At 54.2% G+C, this 13265-nt stretch overlaps 7 protein-coding genes across 7 annotated transcripts; 5 read left to right on the top strand and 2 right to left on the bottom strand.

The window, feature by feature from the left end:
- Positions 1-21: 21 nt before the first annotated feature.
- On the top strand, positions 22-1234 carry CC84DRAFT_1085829 (uncharacterized protein; the record flags this gene model as incomplete). The annotated part of the gene is made up of 4 exons (XM_018174122.1): positions 22-123; positions 190-594; positions 642-753; positions 786-1234. The coding sequence occupies 4 exons, from the start codon at positions 22-24 to the stop codon at positions 1232-1234; spliced, it is 1068 nt and encodes a 355-aa protein (XP_018039336.1).
- Positions 1235-1342: 108 nt separating this feature from the next.
- CC84DRAFT_599351 (uncharacterized protein) lies at positions 1343-1899 on the top strand. The gene has a single exon (XM_018186826.1). The coding sequence runs from the start codon at positions 1450-1452 to the stop codon at positions 1762-1764; it is 315 nt and encodes a 104-aa protein (XP_018039335.1). The 5' UTR covers positions 1343-1449; the 3' UTR covers positions 1765-1899.
- Positions 1900-3365, top strand: CC84DRAFT_599352 (uncharacterized protein). The gene is made up of 2 exons (XM_018186827.1): positions 1900-2290; positions 2348-3365. Exons 1-2 carry the CDS (start codon positions 2035-2037, stop codon positions 3325-3327), a joined length of 1236 nt encoding a protein of 411 aa, XP_018039334.1. The 5' UTR covers positions 1900-2034; the 3' UTR covers positions 3328-3365.
- A 2664-nt stretch (positions 3366-6029) lies between these two features.
- CC84DRAFT_1085471 (uncharacterized protein) lies at positions 6030-7021 on the bottom strand (the record flags this gene model as incomplete). The annotated part of the gene is made up of 3 exons (XM_018174100.1): positions 6030-6291; positions 6341-6636; positions 6701-7021. The coding sequence occupies 3 exons, from the start codon at positions 7019-7021 to the stop codon at positions 6030-6032; spliced, it is 879 nt and encodes a 292-aa protein (XP_018039333.1).
- A 797-nt stretch (positions 7022-7818) lies between these two features.
- On the top strand, positions 7819-9963 carry CC84DRAFT_1162776 (uncharacterized protein). The gene is made up of 3 exons (XM_018178094.1): positions 7819-8211; positions 8263-8748; positions 8809-9963. Exons 1-3 carry the CDS (start codon positions 8148-8150, stop codon positions 9576-9578), a joined length of 1320 nt encoding a protein of 439 aa, XP_018039332.1. The 5' UTR covers positions 7819-8147; the 3' UTR covers positions 9579-9963.
- A 161-nt stretch (positions 9964-10124) lies between these two features.
- CC84DRAFT_1162775 (uncharacterized protein) lies at positions 10125-11909 on the bottom strand. The gene is made up of 2 exons (XM_018178093.1): positions 11638-11909; positions 10125-11581 (listed from the first exon to the last, which is right to left on the bottom strand). The coding sequence occupies exons 1-2, from the start codon at positions 11662-11664 to the stop codon at positions 10379-10381; spliced, it is 1230 nt and encodes a 409-aa protein (XP_018039331.1). The 5' UTR covers positions 11665-11909; the 3' UTR covers positions 10125-10378.
- Positions 11874-13165, top strand: CC84DRAFT_1194948 (uncharacterized protein; the record flags this gene model as incomplete). Its single annotated transcript, XM_018181375.1, has 2 exons — positions 11874-12343; positions 12408-13165. Exons 1-2 carry the CDS (start codon positions 12082-12084, stop codon positions 13163-13165), a joined length of 1020 nt encoding a protein of 339 aa, XP_018039330.1. The 5' UTR covers positions 11874-12081.
- Between the last annotated feature and the right edge of the window lie 100 nt (positions 13166-13265).

The following is a 13265-nucleotide window of genomic DNA, read 5'->3' as shown; positions in this document are numbered from 1 at the left end:
GTGATCAGGGTCGCTATTACGATGTCAGTCCTCTCCATGGTCTCCACGATTTGGAGATTGGTAGCGCGATCCCGGGCCAGTCTTTTCATGGGCTGCAGCGACTGGCTGATGTTGGCAGGCAGCGTAGGTACCCAGTGCACGACCCAGCATGCTGCTACCAGGCCCAAAAACATAGCTGACTCCCTACAGGCCATGAACTTCGTCTGCAACATCCCATTCGGCATTCTCTGTGTGCGCGCTGGTGCTGGCCGGCTCGTATCTGATCCCTTTTGGGCGTCGCATCGCGTTTATACTACTATCCACTTCGAGTTCATCTCAATTAACTTGCAGATGAACGCCATGTTCCTCGTAAAGCTTTCTGTTTGCACCTACCTCTTGGCACTCAACTTCTCGCGAAGGTTTAGGGTCATAATGTGGCTCGTCACATTAATCGTAGTCATGTTCAATCTGATCATGCCGCTCTTGTTCAATTTCTGGTCTTGCCAACCGTACTACTTCCGCTGGCATCCAGAAATTGTGCCTGAGTGCTGGCCTGAAATGGTCGGCATGGTCGCTATATATGCGCAGATCGTCTCTAATATTTGCACCGACTTGGTGAGTAGATAACACGCTGAACATGTACTCAGATTAACATTAGGCAGGTTTACGCATCTGCACCCCTCGTATACTTGAGACAAGTGAAACTCACGAAGCAGATGCGCTGCAAAGTGAGGATCATGTTCCTTCTCGCACTCATGCAAGTCATCCGATTGCGTATATTGAGCTGTTCTAACATGCATGCAGAGGCACTTCGTCGTCTGTCGTCAAGATGTACGTAATGCACCAATGGCTTCATTCCAGCGAGCCATTCTATGACATTGCCGACTTATCTATATGGGGAATCAATGAAGTCTCCATCTGTATCGTTGTCGCGAATCTTCCCATGCAGAGCAGGTCAATATCCAGAGCTATAGCATTCATTGTTCCCAATTGCCTACACCCACGGCTCGGTCTCGAAAGCGACGAGGGTTATGTTGAGGACGACTCGTTCACGAGCACTATTGACAACCTGAGGCAAACAAGAAGCATCACACCTGGCGCAGATGATGGAAGCGAAATGGCCATCATCGAACTGGAGAACGGAAGGATTGTCATGGCACCGAGGACACCAACACCGGCTGTTGTCAGAGATAATGGAAGCCAGGGTATGCTGGCAACATTCTGGAGAAACGACTCCAAAGAGTCCATGACTTGAACACGTCCGGGTAAGGCTCTAAGGCTGCTTAGACTTGCGCCAACGAGCCCATGCTCTACCACCAATGATACGAAGGCCAGATTTACGAAAGGAGGAGCCATCATAATCGTATAGCAGCTTCCCCATCTATTTATCTAGAGATACAAGCTATCGCTAGTATTACGGCACGTCACCAGCTACTCATTGACCGGACGACGCATCTTTTCGACCTAGAAATGATCGCACACGCCGATCGGCTGAAAGTCCTCACTCCCGAGCAGAACAGCAGCACAGTACGGACACCGAGAGCACGGCTAATACATGGCACCTATATCCGAGTAGCTGAGCCCCTAAGCTACGCATTGGATAGACGAGACACAGGTTTATACATCTCCATGTTCGAGCCAAGCTTGGCCGCACAAGACGGTGTACCACGCTCTTGGGCGAAAGAAGATAAGAGGGTCAGGCTTTATAGTATTGTCACATATTTTGATACAGTTGTTGTGAGAGGCCAATCTCAGTATTCTGTTCAACATCTGGCTGTATCCTGATAATACTATTTTAACCTTGGCACTGCCAGGGGCAACAGTCGCTTAAACCGCCTCACGAGTCACATATACCCTCGGTTGGCCAAACCTACAGGGTTACGAACATGATCTGCTCAGTTGACAAGGGAATTAACCCACACGTCATATGGACCTCATTGAACTCCTTTCCTCACAAACCAAGTCTTAGACACTGATTCCATTGCATCGGTTCCCCGGTTTTCTTAGTTAGTATCTTACGACATTTCTTGAGCTGCGACAGCACGCGACAACACGATGAGCGATCTGGACATTCTTGTCAGCAATGGCACGTGCTATACCAAAGCAGGAGAAAAGCTAGATGAGAGCTTCATACCGTGCGGAAACACGGCTTTTGGATTCCAGACATGCTGTGGAGCTGGTGACAACTGCATGGCGGATAATGCGTGTTTTGGAGTACACGGCTCTGGATATGGCTCCCAGTTGACATACCAAGCTGGATGTACCGATCCGGATTACAAGGATAAGAGTTGCCCGGATAAGAAAGGAATAGGTAAGGGACCTCGATGAAGATGCGCACGACCATTGATCGATTGTTAACGCCTACCAGATCAGCCATGGATAGCACTTACCCGCTGCGACGACGATGAAAGCGTCTGGGGCGCATGTTCACAAGAAGGAAACCCCTCTACGCTCCAGCCTGGCTCACAATGCAGCTGCACCGAGAAGGCCAAATTCACGCCAACTGCGTTCTCAGATTCACCAGTTCTTGCTCTATTCGCATCGTTGCCTACAGGTACCGGCGGGAGTATCAAGTTCGAGACCGGACATGTTCCCACTGGCGACCCGACGAGCGACTCTTCGCCCGCTGAGACCGGATCGGCGTCCACTGGGGGCTCGGGCTCGGGCGGAACTAATCAGAGTGCAAGTCAGACCGGCAACAGTGCAACAGAAGGAAGCGCAGGGAACAACGCGACGCCATCGCGAACGGGAGCAGGGTCGTTGAGCAGTAATACATCATCGGGCAGTGACTCGTCTTCTACTGGTAGCGGCTCAAATAACGGTGGTTCGAATAACGGTGGTTCAAACAACGGCGGCTCAAGCGACAGCAGCTCAGGCCTTGCATCAGGCGCGAAGATCGGAATCGGTGTCGGCGTGGCCGTCGGACTCCTCCTCCTCATCGCCATAATAGCAGCGGTCCTCCTCCGCCGCCGAAAACATCGACGATCTGCGGCCACAGCTCCTGAGATCGAAAAGGGGGACAAGAACGACGCGTCGTCACTGACGGGCGCTGCCGCAGGTCGCGCGTCCGACGCAACAGGTGCCGATCCACGCCTCTCCAACGTGACCGGTGCGACTGAGAAGACGAATAACATCTCAGAGGCAGATGGAAAGCCTTTATCGGGGGCAGCCAAGCCTGGCGTAACTGAGCTTGACAGTGAGGCTGTCATGGAAGTCTCGGGTCAGACTGCGCATCCTTGGGACAGAGGCGCAGAACTTGATGGCAGGCCATTGAGGAAGCCGTCGAGTCCGAAAGAGTTACCTGGAAGCCTTGCGGCTGAGTCGCCTCCGAGTTGGGTGGTCCGATAGTCAATGTCATGAGCAATCCCGAAAGAGTTTGAATTTTTCGCTCAGGAAAGCGCATGTCAGCTTGGTCCGGGATTGTCATGAACGACGTCTTGTTCTCGATGGCCTAGTATCGTAGTTCTCGGTCTTGTATGTATTGTAACGATATTCATGTTTTAATGCGCAGTACATCTGCCCTGATTTCGTGTTTGGGCCGAATGTTTTTATTTCTGTTTCGTATAATTGATAGGAACAAAGCAGCATCAACTTGGGCATATCGAGGCTCGTAGCGGGGACGTAATTACTTTGAAGCAGCCTCAGGCTCGCGTTAATAAGTGATGAGAAAGAAAACTCCGCAGCAAACGAATGTCAAGTAGATGCTAGGTTAGAAGGTAGTTAACGACGAGCAGATGACATACAGGTATCAAAGAGACACATGTGGCGGTAGAGCTTTTTCGCTCTCATGAAGGACAAAGCATGGATTAAAACCGGGGTGGAATCAATGTGCACGGAGGATCAAGTTCGACTCTGGTGGGATAGTACAAATCACGATGCAATCAAAGCTGGATTGTTCATCAAGAGAACTGAATTGATTGGCCAATTCAGGAAGGTCTCGGCCTTTTCGATTGTCGAAAGTTGGACGAAATGGGTTCCTCCCCAATCACGTTGCTGTCGATGACTTTTTCATATTCACCGCGATCCTCGAATGCGAACTTTTTTATGAGTTTGTTGCTTCCCTGATTCTGTAAAGGAATCGTAGCGCACAGCCGCTCCGTCACTTGCACTCCAGGCTCGGTCATCTCCCGGATTCAAGCATTCCGGCTGGGTACTTATGAATATCGGTTGACGTTCTAAATTCTACCGTATCTTGAAGAATGTGGTTATGAATTTCGTGCCGTATCCTTTTATCTGATACCTAGGCTCTTCCACCATATTCGTTTCGCTCTTTATAATAAAAGAAATCTCGGGCCGCTCGTGTTTGAGTCGGTACACGCCTCCTTCGCCAACTATTTCCTCTTCACCACTGTCATTTATGACGAATAATCCAAGTCGACTTAGCTTAGATTTTGTCGTGTCGAAGCATTGTCGAAGGGCTTTCTCATCTTCTGTGACGTCCATGGTAGCCTGTTCCCATGCGTTATCTTTCATCAGTTCGCAATAGCTTGAGAAATCTTTATCTTGGTCTAGGTCCTCAGCAGTCTGTTGCTCAGCGATAACGAGCGGTCGAAACCAAATTGGCCATCCTCAGACATGTAGGAACTCTTTTGGCGCATGCTTCCAGAGGGCAGCGTTGCAAAAAACGTCGCGACTGGTTTTCATCTCGCTTGCTGGCGGCCTCGTACCTCTTTTCAGTGAGTGATCTTTCACCTATGGCGATATGTGTGTTGTCAGTGACTGAGGTAGGAACGACTGTAATACTTCTGCTACACGCGTTCTATATTATATACCCCGAATGTACAAAGGAACAGCTTTCCCTCCACAGCAAAAGAGCTGTTACCAACATCTGGCAGTGAGACAGGCATACGTGCCCTTTTCATTACCGTACACGAAGTAACAACTGCCCTCAGAAAAGCTTGAGGAGGTTCCTGAAAAGGAGCATTCTCATAGCCACGCTGTTTTGAAACCAGTCGTAAACTTGGCCCTGAACTTAGCCGTAACTTCCACCTCTCTGGCATACATGCGTGCAGTGTCCGCCACCATCTCGGCCCATGTCCAAATTCAGCTGCGAGATTCCGGGATACACTCTTGGTTAAACTCCCAGCTGGCTTCCGGTGAGTGTGCTAAATGATCCTGCTCTTCTAGTTCATCGGGATAGGTATGCAGAAGAACATGCAGCGTCTTTATCGATTTCAACGCCGGCCGCGCCAGCCAACACTCGACTGCCTCCGGGTCTCCGTTTTCAGTATCCCAGTAATCATCTGGATAGACCAAAATTGACCACGTCATATCCCAAGTGAAATGGACCTCGAGATTCGCGATGGCCTGCTCGACGTGCAGAGGCAGATAGACGCGAGGGTCACATGGAGCGTATTCAAAATCCCATTTGTTCCAATTGTCATGCGCCGTTGGATCGTCGACGACTAGGGTTCTAGACGTGAATGGCAGGAGATGAGCCTCTTTGTACACGGCCCAGCATGTTTTCAGCAAAGCTAGACCATGGCCAGCGTTTTGTTTGGAGAACTTTGCAGGTCGGACTTGCCCACCTGCCGCTGGTCAATCGCTCGGGACTCGGGGTATGTGATAGCGGTCACCGAAGACGAATTCATAGATTCGATTTCGGATCTCCCCAGTACGCTGCAAGAACGGCGACAATCCTTGGGGCGCTGGGCTACAAGGCTGTCAGGTCTTATCGTCTTATACACCGTTAGAATACTAACGCAGTTTGCAAGATATTTTATTCGATTTTTCTCCGGAAATTGACGCCGGGTCGGCATGCTGGATGGTAGCGAGGCGTATGTGCGTTGAATGGGCGTTGAAATTATAATCAGTAACTAAGTGACTGCGTGTGCTTTGGCGCCTAAAAAACGTGGAGCGTGGCCCGGTTGTGTGCACGGGGTACGCAAGGTGAAGGCATGGGCTGGGCGATGCAAGATGAATTGGAGTTCTCACTGCCTCGTGACCCAAGCGGCGGCTGGACTCGCCACGGTGTCTGGATCCAGATCAACAGGTTTTCACGTCTCAATCTCCACCCATCCTTCAGTAGGTCAATATCCAAGCTCAAGATATCAACATCGGCGCCTTGAGTACCCCTTCAAGCTCTCACAAATCACCCCATTCCTTTCCACGAAGGCATTCGCCATCCGAAATCCATATACATGCCCAAACGTCTCTTCATTCGGGTACAGCGGCGGGCGAACCACAAGCGTACCCTCTACCGGAACAGGCGCATACTTTGCAGTCGTTACGGTGGCGTTGAACAGCGTAATGTAATTATCACACAAAGGGATACCATCTCCGAACAGCGGCTGATTCAGGACATTTATGAAACTAGCAAGTCAGCGAAGATTCGGATGAAACCAGACTCGGGCATGCCTACGCATCAATCGTATACGGAATACTCGCCGCCGTGCGAAATGACATGTCAGCGACGGGCTTAGCATTGGGTAATAAGGATTCGGCGAAGGTATACGCGCGCATATACGTCTCGCTCGGCCCACTACTCGCATACGCATCGCAGGGAGGCGCGAACGTCCCCGCGACCGTATCGCCATAGATCGTCGAGCCCAGAAGCGCAATCAGGTTCGTAGCGCTGACGAGCTGTGGCGGTGTGTATTTAAACGCTGACGCTCCGTCATTGAGACGGTCTACGAAAGGGAACTTGAGTGCTACGCGCTGCGCCAGAGTTAGTCTCAAGAGTTGACATCTGGATCCGGGTTCATGTGTTGACGAGACTGACCGTGAAGTCTGGAATCTTGAACGGCGGCAGACCGACGTCGTGGTCCTGGACTGCTTCGAGGACAGCGGGATACAGGCCATCGCCTAGGGTTGGGAAGACTTGTTCGTATGCCGCTGTTAGGATGGGGTACTTGGACGGAACTATGCTTCTTGCGACGGCGTAGGGTATCGGTACGATAGCGGTCGTACCGTTTATGACGCCGGTCACGTCTTTGGGGTAGTCCTCAGTGATGGGATTCGGTTGGGTGTGCGAACGGCAGATCAAGGGACTGGCCAGGGCAGGAGCGAACAAACTCGCGAAGAGAGCAAAAGTCGAGCGCATCTTCGCAAGACAAGTCCCTGTACGATATTCCAAAGTGTAGCTCTGGTCTTAGCAGAGGGCGAACTTCGCGGTGCGAAGCTGCGCTGAGGTGGTGCGGCACATTTTGGGTCGTCAGTGGCTTGCCCTTGCAATACGGCGGCTGAACATATACTATCGTTCTGCAGCTCATTCAACAGCTCAACATGCTCAGTTGTTGCACGATCTGCCGGACATGTTGGTATCCGGGCTGGTCCTATTCGCTAGTAGCAATTTAGTTTCATTGACATGGATTTTAGGTTCAGTGAGCTATAATATATGTAGAGGTAATGACCTTCGTTTGTGAGAGTATAAAACTGCAAAGAGCAGCATAGCTTACTTGCAATTCTTCTACTTGAGCACTTCGGTGTGCATGGCGGGCTAGTGGGCTTCACTGCATTTGCCTTCTGAAGTCTAGATGTGGTCTAGCGGGAAATGCTTAAGATAGTCAGCTACATGATTTCATGTGTCAGTAACGTAGTGGACAGGAGGCAAAGCGGGTGGGCTGAATGAGTACGTCAGCAGATTGGCACGCTGGCAGTTCGTATCGACCGTAATAAGTTATTGCTGCTCCAGCTGAACGGCAACCACGAGGTTAGAGGTTATCAGAGAACGCGGAAAGAGTTTCCTCGCCAGACTGCGCGCATGACTAGTGGCGAAAAGAGCCGCAGTCTGGCGGAGAAGGGCCGGTGCTGGCTCGGATCGAGGCTTGTGATTGCCTCGCAGAGCCAAAGCAAACGAGCCGAGGATGTTTGCTGCCCGCTCAGCACGAGCCGCAGCACCAGCGCGAAAGTTCACGCCCGTCTTTGCCGCCTCCGCAACCCCACAGCCATCCCTACATTCACTCTTGAGATCGCCTCGCCGTGTGCGACAGTCTCAGAACCGCCTGCATCGAGGTGCTGCACGCCTGCGGACCCGCGCCATCTCGTTAGCGAACACGCGAGCCCCGCAAGCGACCATCGGGCGCGCTTCTCCAGGCCCAGCCCGGCCTCTTGACGTCGCCCGACGACCTACCTGCGCTCCAGACAGAACCTTTGCGTCGCCTGCGCCCGCCCCAGCAGCCTGTATACGCGCCTGATGACGGGGTGGTGAGTGACGACACGTCCTGAGCATGGCATCGCCGTCGCCGCCTAAGCCGTGGGAGCGAAGCGGAGGCGCAACCAGTGCCTCGGTTGGTGAGTCCAGGTCCGCAGACGTCAACCACTCGCAGACACTGACCATGCCAGGCTTGACGGGAACCAACACAGCAGCAGCGCCGACTGCGACAGCATCAACAGCATCATCAAATCCGCCGCCACTGCCCGAGGTCCCCAGCTCCCTCAGCACGGTTGCGAACCGCAACGCATCCAACTACTCGACCATGAACGCAAACAGATATGGATCGCCCTACGGAAGCACCATGGGAGGCATGGGCGCCATGGGGGGGATGGGCGGCTACTCTTCGCCATACAACCGGATGGGAGGCTACGGATCCATGTACGGCGGTGGGATGGGCGGCATGTACGGGGGCATGGGCGGGATGGGCATGGGCATGGGAGGCATGTACGGCGGCATGGGCATGCCCGGCGACCCCAACAACATGAGCCTTACCCAGTCCTTCAGCCAGAGCACACAGACGACCTTCCAGCTGATAGAAGGCATCGTCGGTGCGTTCGGCGGCTTCGCGCAGATGCTCGAGAGCACGTACATGGCGACACACTCCTCATTCTTCGGTATGTCACTCACACGTCTCCGCTACCACTAGGAACCACAACCGACTGACACTGCGACAGCAATGGTCTCCGTCGCCGAGCAATTCGGCAACCTCCGCCAGACCCTAGGCTCCGTCCTGGGCATCTTCACTCTCATGCGCTGGATCCGCACCGCCATCGCAAAGCTCACGGGGCGCCCGCTCCCCGCCTCCTCCAAAGACCTGACCCCCGCCTCCTTCGCCGCCTTCTCCGGCCGCGCCCCAGACGGCTCCGCGCTCCCCGCCAAGCCCTCCAAAAAGCCCTTCATCATGTTCATGCTCGCCGTCTTCGGCCTGCCCTATCTCATGGGCAAGCTCATCCGCACGCTCGCCCGCAACCAGGAGGAGGAACAAAAGCGCCTCATGGCCGCCGACCCCCTGGCCGCTGGCGAGCCCCTCGACCCAAACAAGCTCGAGTTCTGCCGCGTGTTGTACGACTTCGTGCCCGATGCCACCATGAACGCGCAGCCGGGGCTCGACCTCGCCGTCAAAAAGGGCGACATGGTCGCCGTGCTCTCCAAGAGCGACCCCATGGGCAACGCGTCCGAGTGGTGGCGCTGCCGGAGCCGCGACGGCCGCATGGGGTACCTCCCCGGCGTGTACCTCGAGACGATCCAGCGGCGGCAGCCCGCGCAGATTACTGCGGGCAGCCAGCCCGGCAGCAGGGCGCAGACCATGACGAGCAGCGTTGGCCTCGATGCGAGCCGCGCCGCGAGCCTGACACAGAAGAGCGTTGCGCCGGCGCCCAAGGTCGAGGGCAAGGCCGGCGACATGGGCGTCGAGAGTTTCCAGAAGGGCGCGTTCTACTCGTGAACCGTCCCTGCATTGATCCTTTCTTTCTTCTCATAATTTGGAATCTTGGGAGAATACTGCGTGTACAGGACATCACGGCGTACTACAGGCAGCATTGTTATCCGCGGTTGGCTACGCTTTTTCTTGTGTATACTGTTTTTTCTGTCGGGTTGGCCGTGGGATGGGGGCAAAAGCTGGAGCATTGGCTTGCTACTCGGTTCCATTTAGTGTAGATGGTACAGGCTCAAGATACGACTTCGAAGACGGATCTGCGTGCACAGTCAATGTGATTTCGAGGTTGTGTTTTGCGTCGGCTGTTCCTGGGGTTTTGGACAAGTATTCCGGTTGAAACAGGTGAACGCAGTGAAGTGAATTCGCAGTCATCCATCACCGAGTGCATTTGTGGGTCCATGCTACGTTGAGGCACCCTGAGATACGGCATGTGTACATGGTAGTGACTGTCACAGCAAACACCTTGAAGCACAGTATCACTAGCCATCAGAGGATCACTGCAAATCAATGCGGGTACACGTTTCAACCAGTTCATTGAGTATACGATGTTGCTTCGCTCCTTGAGCGGCCCATGTCTATGCCAATCTATGCCACTCATCCGCGTTCATTAATATCCTACAATGCCATTCCATCAACAAAGGAAAAACCCGCCCCGGTGGTCGTTGACCGCTCCCTATATTCGTACACTCGGCGTCAGTGCGCCCATGCCCAGGACCTCAAATCCAGTAAACCTTGCGACTCGTGTCTGTGTGCGGGAAATATGCAATGCTCTTACTTCTGAAGCGCGACGTGCGCGGGGTGCGAAGTTCCTAAGCCTCGACCTTCTTGCGGCGCATGCTGCCGAAGCGCTTCTTGAGAGCGGAGCCCACGCTCTTCCCCGTGGTGTTGCTGCGGCCGATTCCGCTAGAAGTGCCGGCGTCGAGGGACTCAGAGGGGAGGTGACCAGGGATGCCGTTGGAGCCCATGCTCACGTTGCGACGGTGCGACTGCATTTCAGAGCCCGTGTCGCCGTACGCCTTGTGGTCCTTGAGCGCCTTTTCGATGGAGTAAGAAGGCTCGCCCTTGCCTTTGAGATCATCCGGGTGGTAAGTTACACCGGCCCAGCGCTTGTAGTCGGCTCCAGGCTCCCGCATAAGGTCAGCGCCTTCCTTGTAGTCGTAGGTCCGGCCCATGCGGTCGGGCACGCCTGGAGGGACAATGGCAACGCCCTCCAATGGGCGGTGCTTTTGCACCGAGTCGACAATGTTCTCTTTGGGTGTAGCCCTCAGCGCTTCCTCGTTCGACTCTGCCACAGCTGCAACAGGGCTGTGCTTAAAGTCTAGGTTGCGCGAGAGGTTGGTCGCATCGTATGGACCTTCGTGGTGGTAGGCGGCACCTCCAATCGTCGTCTTATCGAGACGATCGATGATGTCAGCGCCGGTGAAGTTCTTCTTCCTGAGGTGAGGAGCGCGGTGCGCGTTCTTGGTTTCCTTGCGGATGGTATCCAAGGGCCTGGTGCTTGGATCGCCAGGGTACCGCTCACGCAGAGAGCCACCACGTGTGAGACCGCCGCCCTTCATCGGATTAACGCCGGTTGGCTGGCTAGATCGCCTGGGACGTCCTTCGCTGATGGACCCAAAAGCTTCCCTGCGGTGGTCCCTGCTGAAGTGTTCACGGCGAGGGCTGGCCGAGTTTGGAGGCGAAGGGTATTCGTACTTGGAGGACCTCCGAGGCGTGGTCTCTCCATGATGAGGTGCTGGGCCCTGGGACGCAGAAGAGGCTCGGGAGCGCCGGTAGGGATTGGTCTCAACGGAATTTCCAGTGTTCTGCGAACGGACGAAGGGGTTAGAGTTGACGCTGCTCCCAGTGTTGTGGTTGCGGATGGTCGCGGATGGGAATTCTTGAGAGCCGGCGGAGTCCGGCGGGGTGTGGAGGCCCGGGCGAGGAGCAAAAGTCGAGGTAAAATGGTTATTCAGGCCAGTATCGTCACTTGGATCTGGTTCAATGAGAGGGTCGATGAGCGAGTGGTGTGCCTGTGTTTCGCATGTCAGCCAAGAAAGAGATGGTTGGCGAACTAGGGATCGATTACCTCGACGAAACCTTTGTCACTGCCCATGGTGATTGTGGAACAATCGATCGAGTCGAGCCTGGAGTAGGGAAAGTGTTGATAGCTATTACAATCGGCTGCTTCGTGGCGCAGCGCGTGACAATCAGACAATGAAGATGGGATCCAGGCAGGTGACAGCGGACGCTTTTGTAATGGTGCTTGCGGCTGGGAGCAGCAGCCGCGAGTCACTTGGCAGGAACGACATACGTAACACCTCCATCCTGTCCGCATTAGTGGCAGCGAGCTGCCCTACCCTGCGTCGTGATCGCAACCGTTGGCACCAATCAACCAATGACGTAGCCTTTGTCGCCGGTTTTCGCGCAGAGGGACGAGAACGCATGGGCCCACGGGCGCGCCCACGCTGCCTTACATCAACGTCGTCACCGTGGATCGTCGGGCCCTGCAGCCCAATCCACCAGGTCGACCATGTCCCTGGCGCTGGTGCAGTATTCAGACTCCGAGTCCGATGATGCAGATGCCAAACTACCCAGCAATAATGCTCTCAAGCGCAAACGTAGCGCCTCGGCCCAAGCCAGCACCAGCTTGCCGCCGCTTCCGGCTGCATTCCACGACCTCTACTCCACAAGTGCCCGTGTGAGCACCAGTGACGACCCCAGTCTGCACGGTGGGCGCAAACGCGCGGTCCCGCATATCCAAGGGAACTGGCCTAGCCACGTCTATCTCGAGTGTAAGCCATCCTCGGTCCTTCGTCTCGTCCGTAAGCGAGGAACAAGTAGGCTAACGTGGTCGAGGGTTGCCGTCGCAGGCTGAATCCCAAAAGCTGAACAGCCTCATAAAGCATGTTCGAAAAGCCATAGAAGGCGCAAATAGCCGCATGAAGAAGCCGCTGTCGATCCCAGAGATCCACCCCTCGCTTCTGTCTGAGCTAGGCACGCCAATCCCTCTTCATGTCTCATTGTCGCGAACATTGCAGATCAAGACTGACGACCGGGATCAATTTCTGGAAACCCTGAACAAGTCTCTTCACAGAGCAGCTGTGCGGCCGTTTGATGTCCGCTTCACAGTTTTGAAATGGGTACCCAACTACGACCGGACTCGCTGGTTCCTTATCTTGGGTATTGAGAGGCCGGCTCAGGATGAGCTAAACAGGCTCCTCCATGCCTGCAATGACGCAGCCAAGGAGTCTGGACACCCGCCGCTCTACGTCGGAGGGAAGGGTGATGGACCAATGGAGAACGATGGTACCATCGATATCTACATCGCAAATAAGAGGAAGAAAAGCGTCCAGGACGAGGATACAAAAGAGAAGGCCAAGTCCACTATTGACCGTACCCAGAACTACCACGTCAGCATTGCTTGGACCCTGACCCAGCCTGACCTTGAGTGGATTACCCTTGCGCAGGATGTAGATGTTTCCACGTTCATTGAATCACCGCAAACGCCTTTTGAAGTAGTGAAGGCTAAGATCGGGAACAATGTTCACAACATAGAACTGGATCCCAGAAAGACAAGCCTTGGCAAACGACGTGGTCTGCTGGGCCTTGGATGATGACTTAAAGAGGTGTCCGAGGCCCTCGCATTAGTGCAGCGTGCCCGCAGGGATATACATCGTTGCGATTATCGGCCCTATTCATGCGATTTGGTGGTCG

The sequence above is a fragment of the Paraphaeosphaeria sporulosa genome (genome assembly GCF_001642045.1).
Source record: "Paraphaeosphaeria sporulosa strain AP3s5-JAC2a unplaced genomic scaffold CC84scaffold_3, whole genome shotgun sequence".
Taxonomy (NCBI): Eukaryota; Fungi; Ascomycota; class Dothideomycetes; order Pleosporales; family Didymosphaeriaceae; genus Paraphaeosphaeria; species Paraphaeosphaeria sporulosa.
Note: the sequence above shows the minus strand (reverse complement) of the source record. Positions and strands in the feature narration are given on the sequence as shown.